Here is an 8,392-nt window from a genome sequence, read left to right as displayed (position 1 = left end):
GTTTGGAACTGTATGCAATCTGAACAATATAATGAAATATGAAAATCTACAGAATACTCTGAACAATGTCAGCAGTGAAACATGTAAAAGCAAATTGGATTTGAGGAGCTAAAACTTGCAAAATGGTTCAATACTTTAGATATAATATGTAACAAATTCCTCATTAAAAATGTCTAAAGGCAAAAAGACCCATGTTACATATTTTGTGTACCTTCTTTTCCCCAATTCTAATCCAGGATGTTTAATTTTTTCATTGTGCGTTTAACTCACACACAAACTCTTCGACTCTGAATAATATGAGCGATTAGTGTTGTAAGAAATGTTCAGACATTTTCTGAGTAAGTCAAGGTAGGGGAGAGCGGGGTAATGTGGGACATTTTTTACATTTACTCCCCTCTAAGCGAGCTAAAATAATATATCAGTAAAATTTACACATTTCCCATTAATTCAGGATGTTTTCCAGCAATGGAAATCATCAGAATGTCTTCAGGACAAAGGGTAGTGAAAATATGACTTGTGAAACGCCTCTTTGTATCAGTGCTGGCTTATTAATATAAATACTCAATAGCAGCTCCAGTCTGAGAATTTCAATATTTCAAATCTCAAGATGAATTTCCATCACAGTTAGTTATTTGTTGACGGTATTGTGTGGCTGTGTGAGTCAGTGCAGGGGCCACACACACACACGACACCAGTGCGTAAAAAGGCGGCTCTTTTGGCACATTGGGCACGGTACTGGTCACCAGCAGCAGTGTGCGCAGCGGGTAAGCGGGACAACAATTTACCCATAAACATGAGGCGCCTCCAGTCTCCCCCTGCGTGTCCTGACACCATCTATGGCGAGGGAGGCTGCACATTACCTGGTTTACGCGCGAGAGGAATTTGTTAAGGAGCCACTCCCTTTTCCTCGGGGTTTACTCCGACTGAAGACCGTCGACGTTCGTTCCCCTGAGGATCATTTGCATCGTTTATTCGTTGACCTGCGGATCGGAGTTCGTTCAGCCTCAGGTGGGTTTATTCTCACATTTGTATCCTCCACCTGCAGCGGGGAATTAAAAATGTCTCAATTTCTCAAGATTCGTTATGATGATTATGATGCTCTTTGTCGTGAATGTAAGAGAAGATGTTTTTACTCGCAAACGGCTGTTTAACAATGTGACAGCCGCTTCCGCGAACGGCAGCATATACAACAAGATGTCTACTTTAAACCCGACATCTCTGAAGAGTGCACCAGAGATGGGATATTAGTGCGCGCACACTCGGACATAAGTCAGGAGATAACAAGGAAATCAAGGGCAACAGAGGACCATGTGATGGAAATGAGGGTATAGTTCTGCAGGGTTTCTTTCCCCGGCTCTACTGTGGCTGAGCACTTAAGTATAAATGAGACAATTGCAACTTGGCATCATGACCTGTTGGAAATGATCCCCTCCCTGGACCAATGTACACTCTTTCAGTCAATGGAGTTTCTCTGCTTGCGTTGCTGTAGTTTTCACAAGAACTACAACACAAACGGAAATGTTATTATCTTTGATCACAAGATCAAACACTTGCATAAGAAATCCATGAAGAGTCAACCACAATCGCGGGCTTCAAACTGCTGGAACCAGACATTAGCACAGTTCACTGGATCATCATTATTATTCTCACGAGCAGCTTTGGAACATAAAGTAAAGAGTCAGTGGAGCAGGGAAATGGAAAAATTAATCAGGTGTTGACGAAATGTACTGAGAGTCTGTTCTGTGCTTCAAGAATTTAATATGATGAAACCTTACAAATAATGTAAATGAGGTTAGGCATCTTGAATTGAAACAAACTTTGTGGTCATTGCAAAGCGGGCACCAGAAACTGAGGCAGTAAGATAAGTTCAGAGACATTTCACTTTTCTAAGAATGTCTGACTAATCCATCCTGCATCATATTTTGAAATAGAGTATTTATTAATTTCATTGTGTCTGTTTTTATTTCAAATCCAAATTTCTGCATGAATTTGCATGTTTTATTCTCACAATTATATAGATGATAGCATTGTTTGATAGATTTCGTTTTACTTTTCGTTTCACAAAAAATAAAACATATGCACAAACTGAAAATATGTTCACGAGTTTAAGTTTGTAATGAATTCTAAAAACGTTGATGTTGTATCAATACATCAAAACATGGGCACTTAGTAGACCAAGGCCCAACCGTCTCCTTGTGAAGATCTATATGCTATAAATATCAGTCCCCTAAACATGACTGATCGATTCCTTATTACAACCTCTGCCAATCTATTTTCACCCCTCTCTGTTTGATCCACATCAAAATTAAATTGGTTCTTCCCTGATCCATACTGCTTTCTTCCATCAAGTTGTGTGGAAATCCAGCCAGTAGTTTTTTGTGTAATCTTCCTCACAACCAAACCAACGAACACACGGACAGGGGTGAAAACATAACCTCCTTGGTGAAAACACGGTTTTCTCAATACGTATTTTAACAGTGACACAATTTTGCCTCAGACTACCGGACTGTAATTTAAGGCCCTGATTGTCAGTGTGAATCTGAAGTAAAGAGTTTGTGCGTACATTTGAGCTGAAACTGTAACACTCTCCCTTCTCTTCTCTCTCTTGTCGCCCCGTCTACAGCTGCCTCCACTTAATAACTTGGCAATAGGGAGATTGGTCGACCGAAGTTGGATGCCTATGTTTTTCAAGAATGGGGTGGGTATCACGTCTGACAGCTTTGTGTGCTCAGGAGACTTTGCTTCCAGATAACTCTCTAGATTAAGATTCATAATTTACTTTTCTAATTTTGTCTGTCCCGTCTTTATTCCTGCAGATTTTCCCAGAGGTTAAAGGCTTTTTGGAAATGCTTGCTTTGCTTTCCAGTGTTGATGTCTCTTCTGTACTTCAGTTCTCCGTCTTTGAGGCGAGTACCAAAACAAATCGGAAAAAGAATTTATAGGGAACACTTAATGAAAACCAATGCAGGCTCTTTTGAGACTTAATAATTCAACCTCATGTTGGAGTCTGCAGATTCTGATACTGATTAACTGCACTGATTTGAAAGTGATAGGTGTCTGCTTTTTTCACTCCATTTAGTATATGAGTGTGTGTGTGGCTGGGGGGGGGGGTCTAAATAACAAAACACCTCCCTGTGCTGTTGTAACCAGAGACTGTATTTAAAGATGGACGACATGTCAGCTCCCCAAAACTGAAGCCAAAGTTCGCCAGACTCAGGCTCCAAATGCTCACGATGGCGGCGTTTTTATCAGGGACAATTTGGCTTCAATTCTGGATAGTGGGAGGAAGTGGAAACACATGGTCCATCTTTCTGGGTGCAACACAGTTCACCAGCTCCTTCATGAAGATTGGGTTTATTGCAGGGTATCAACGGACTGTGTCGGTGTACCTAATAAACTGCCCACTGAGTGTAGATTCATTCATTTGCCAAATACCCAAAACTCCATCGTTCCAATTTTGTTTTATTTTTTTTCTTCACCAGAGCTTTAGTGATCTTTGCCCATTTGCCTATGGAGAGATGTAACCTGGAGAGTGCTCAGGCTCTGCTTCGGGACAACAGCGTGGACGCTGGGCTCGACCTCGTGTAAGAAATGAAGACGTGAAGTTCTGCCACTGTCTGCTCACAACTCAAACTCTGAGAACCGTGATCTTATTTTATTTTGCCTTCAAGTCTTCAATATTTCCAAATTGAGGAAAGACTTTCGTTCATCACCTGCATTGAAGTACAGATTCGACATCTTAAGAAGGAGCAGTTTCATTATGTCAAATATCAGCAGAAAACAAAACTACTAATCCTGGATATTTCTCCTCCTTTTAATAAACTTAAATCTAGTGGGGTTTTCAGTTATCACTGGGCTTTACCTCAGGTTTTCTATTATCATAAAGATGGTTCACTATTACATGGTCACATACACTGCCAAGGTTAACCAGCTCTGTAGCTTGTTAACTTAGAAGGTCAAGAGGAGAATATGTCAACAAGCGCACCACTGTTTGTTTTAGAATTTCAAACAAGTAGATTTTCCTCTTTCCTCTCATTTTTCTTTTACGAGATTTGGACAGATTCGTTGGATTATTTGGCCGCTGATTATAAGCCTGCTATACCTCCACGGACCCAGTGGAACATAATGCACCTTTTATCTGTTGAGGTATAATGTAATCTAATCTCGGTTTGGCTGAACAAACCAAACTCAGTGCTGGGCTGGAGGCTCTGTGACCACGATTAGTCGCGTTCCTTTGTTGCGGTAAATTCTAAAAGGTTTCCTTATAATAGTTTGACATAACAGAGGGAACACAAAATCGTTCCTTCTTTAAATTAGGTTAATTATAGCACAACAGCGGCCAATGGAGTCTACCCACCATCGCTCCTCTTCCCTTTGACACAGTATTAAACGACCAAGCTCACATTTCATGTAACGCTCTCTCAGTTTGCCAAAATGTCTTTCCCGGATGAACCTGTGAGGAAAAACCCAAAGTTAGGCCCGACAAGCACAAGTGCATTAGAAACCGTTCACTCTATATGCATCCTGTTACGATGCAGCCTCGTGCTAAAAACTAAATGTATGTATCCGTTATGTATTCAGACAGTCCATGTGTGGTAAATTCAGTTGACTGGACATGATGTGACGTCCTGTCATTTTAGTTGGTTAATTTCAGTTTCTTTGTATTTTCTGTTTCCTGTTTTATTTTGTAGTCCCGCATTCCTTGTGTGTTGTTTCGTTCTTCACTTCCTGTAGTTGATTGTCGTCCCTGATCCTCATGTGTTCCACCTGTGCTTAATTGCCCCTTCCTTTCCTTTGTGTCTCTATTTAAGCCTCTGTGTTCCCCAGTGCCTTTGTCGGTTCGTACTAGTTGTTTCTCCTACTCGTGTCCACACGTCGTGAGATATGGTTTGTCTGTTCCTGCTGTCACGACCAGCTTCTCCTGCTTCCTCGTTTCCTTGTTCTCCCTGCGCTTTGTCGCCAGTGTTACTTGTGTTAGTGTTCCTGTTTTGTTTTTGTCTTGTTAAAGACCTTTTTGTATATTAAATCCCCTTTTTGTTAAAATCTCTGCATCCTGGGTCCTTCTCCTCCCTCAAACCGTAACACATGACTTGTAAAGAAATAAACATGTGTTCTTTATTTGTTCTATATTAGGTCCCACATCTGACAATACTATGGGGTGCCAATTTTAATCTAACATTTAGATTTAACATTCAATTTTAGATGAGCATTTAGATTCAATGTAAATATGGTAAAAAAAAAGTTATTTTAAAAATACACACCATTTTATTGGAATGTTTTGGAGCTAAGTAAAGGGAAATTACTGAAATGTTGCCTGAACATGACCCAGTTTAAACTTTAAACAGTCTTTTTTTTATTTATCTTTTGTTTCAGGACGAGAAGTGACGTGCAAACATGCACATATTGGAGCGCTCCCGTCATCTGGGAGGGCATGTTTGACCCTGTCCTTTACGACTCGATGCACACTGAGGCGGGCTCCTCCGTGGCGCTGACAGTGTTTGCTGTCGGCAGGTTTGTTTCACTCGACGACCCGGCGCTGAAATTAGTTTTAGATCTGACGATGATAAATGCCTTGTTTTGAATCGCTTCCGAACCTTGTGACTCACTAAAGCCAATCATATCAGATATTATTGCTACCGTAGACAAATAGGATACACCTCTTTCAGTCAATTTCAGCGCTTTGTCCCTATCCATATTTTTAAAAAAAATGTGTAATTTTTCAAATGTTACCAATAACATCTGATACGAATTGGAGTCAATGTAACATGGAAGCTATTAAAAAACTTTCTTATCTCCTATTGAAAACAGGGTTTTATTTATGGTCCGGAAGTTAAAACCCTCATAAATGTCTGTCAATATCCAACCCAAAACTAACTTTAAAGTGGTTCTATCGACGGCTAATTTCCGTTGCGTGTTTACTCAGACTGTAGTAACTGAGAGGATAGACAGTAAGTCTTGCTCTTGTATCGCCTTCCATCAAAGGTACCTGGATGCTTACCTCCCCGCCTTCCTGAACTCATCAGAACGTCACTTCATGCTGGGTTTGCCAGTGACGTACTACGTGTTCACAGACACGCCGGAAAAGGTGGCCGCCATGCAGCTCCCCCCTCTGCGGAGCCTGAAGGTGATCAGAGTGGAGAAGCACTCGAGGTGGCAGGACATCTCTATGATGCGAATGAAGATCATATCGGACGTCATAGAGACCGATATTCGCCATCGCTGCACCCACGTCTTCTGCTTCGACGTGGATCAGGTGTTCACCGGGAGATTTGGCTCGGAGGCTCTGGGAAATTCTGTGGCTCTACTCCACGCGTACTACTACCGCCTCCCGAAGAGCATGTACACCTACGACCGCAACCCAAGGTCCAAAGCCTACATGAAGACGGGGGATTTCTACTACCACGCTGCCATCTTCGGAGGCCTGTGTGAAAGCGTGAAAGCAATAGCTGACGCCTGCTACCAGAGCATCATGGAGGACAAAGAGAATAATGTGGAGGCCCTGTGGCACGACGAGAGTCACCTGAACAAGTACTTGTGGCGTCACAAGCCGAGCAGGGTGCTGTCCCCTGAGTACTGCTGGGACCCGCTCATCGGCAACGACAGCGACATAAGAGTCACGCGACTGGAGTGGGCGCCAAAACGGTACAAGAACCTCCGCAGTGCTTAGTGCGTGTCCAACACTCAAATACAAAATCCAGTATCCTTCTCACGGATATTTGATAAAAACACTGTGTTTCTCCTCTGCTCTCACGTGAGGAATCTGCCAACAACTGGGTTTCCTGTTGAGTTACAATCTCCCATTGAACGCCTGCCTTTTCAGAGAATCATGTTGTTTTCTCAAGACTCAAGTCAAGTCAGTGTTGGAACAAAATATTTTTGATTAGTTAATATATTAAACCGTGTTGAAAATGGTAGAAGTCATATTTGGAAAGTTAAAGATAAGAGACAAATTTATCTCGTACAGAATTACTTAGCGTATATCTTTTTGCTTTGTAATTTATATTTTATTTTTTAGATGTTTGACATTAGATATAAGTTGATGACGTTTATGAGCTTCGTTTCTGACACAGAAACGAGACATATTTAATTTACCCCCACTCTATATAAAGATGTACTGCTTCCCAAAAGTGAAGTCAAAGTGTCTCGGTTCGCCCCCTGGTGGCTGGCTGCACCCACACTCCTCCATGTGAGCAGAATGGACTTGGAAGTAAATGTCAATTAAAGGACTTATGTCATTTACAGTAATTATCTTCACATGGAAGTACGTCTTAGTGTACATTTCTGGTAAGATTATTTTACTATTTGATGGATTGATTTTTTTTTTCTGGGGCCCTCAAACGCCCCTGTCAAGCTCCCGAATATTGATTTGTCCGAACCACGCTTCACTTTCTTACTTAGGAGAACTATTTGTTGCTCTTTGTATGTGTAACCGCACTATTGACCTCCATATCATTTCAATATGTAATTCTGAAATTCAGACAAATGTGTAGCCTGCGGGAAGTCAGTGAGTGTTCCGATATTTTGCATTCAAGTTGCCCAACTTAAAGGATTTGTCGGGGAGGCCTTACCCGGACGTTAATCAGATATAATAGCATTTATCTTTTAGCCACAGTCAGGACACTGGCATCTTTTAATTCTCATGAGTATGCTTACGAAGTCGATTGCTGGAGAGATGAAACTATTCTTTTGTGCGTTTTATTGACACAGAACACAAGCGGAGTTATATGAGTTATTTTGAGTTATGCAATAAGTCATATCATATATCAAATCACATCATTAAGCCAAGTAGTGCTGTAAACACGTTTGTGCATTTCTAAGGTCATCGTCAATTCTTGTAAATGTTGCATTTTAATATTGAGTGTTTATGATTGTTTGGACAAAGGGGTTAAATGTTTAACTGTCACTGAAAAGAAGCTGTAAAACAGTTGATTCATCTGCAGGAAGCAGCTCAGACTGGATTTTTCTTCAAACTGTTACTGGATTGATAAGATGTTGCAGCCAATGCATTTCAGGAATCGGTGGTTTAAACTGAGCAAGAGGCTGTAAACGGTGAATGGATTGTGTTTTTTTAACTTTCCTATACTTAACAACCATTACCTAAAATGACTGTTCACTACATACCCACTGTTTCAAGCCGTATTTCCAAAGTGACTTCAAAAAATTGTTTTATTTAATGTTTTTTATTATAAATAGTTCAATTTTTAATTAAATGTATTATAAATATGACGAACATTAACTCTCTAAAGAAGAGCTGTCAGTGAAGGTTCAGTTCGAGAAATTGTTGTGCTGAGAGTAAATTAAATTAAGCTGAAAAGGAACGTTGCCTGGTATTTATTCATCAAATTCCCGTTTAAGGTTTCTAAACGATATATTAATATTTCTGATAGAGAAT

The 8,392-nt window shown here is 40.6% G+C and overlaps 1 protein-coding gene across 1 annotated transcript; it reads left to right on the top strand.

Moving 5' to 3' along the window:
• The first annotated feature begins 874 nt into the window (after positions 1-874).
• Positions 875-8,318, top strand: LOC133968428 (N-acetyllactosaminide alpha-1,3-galactosyltransferase-like). Its single transcript, XM_062404434.1, has 6 exons — positions 875-1,008; positions 2,624-2,698; positions 2,817-2,906; positions 3,483-3,584; positions 5,374-5,511; positions 5,983-8,318. Exons 2-6 carry the CDS (start codon positions 2,694-2,696, stop codon positions 6,665-6,667), a joined length of 1,020 nt encoding a protein of 339 aa, XP_062260418.1. The 5' UTR covers positions 875-1,008; positions 2,624-2,693; the 3' UTR covers positions 6,668-8,318.
• Positions 8,319-8,392: the final 74 nt, after the last annotated feature.

The sequence above is a fragment of the Platichthys flesus genome, chromosome 2, assembly GCF_949316205.1.
Source record: "Platichthys flesus chromosome 2, fPlaFle2.1, whole genome shotgun sequence".
In the NCBI taxonomy this organism is placed as follows: domain Eukaryota; kingdom Metazoa; phylum Chordata; class Actinopteri; order Pleuronectiformes; family Pleuronectidae; genus Platichthys; species Platichthys flesus.
The sequence above is the reverse complement of the archived record's forward strand: the minus strand, read 5'-3'. Positions and strand labels throughout refer to the sequence as shown.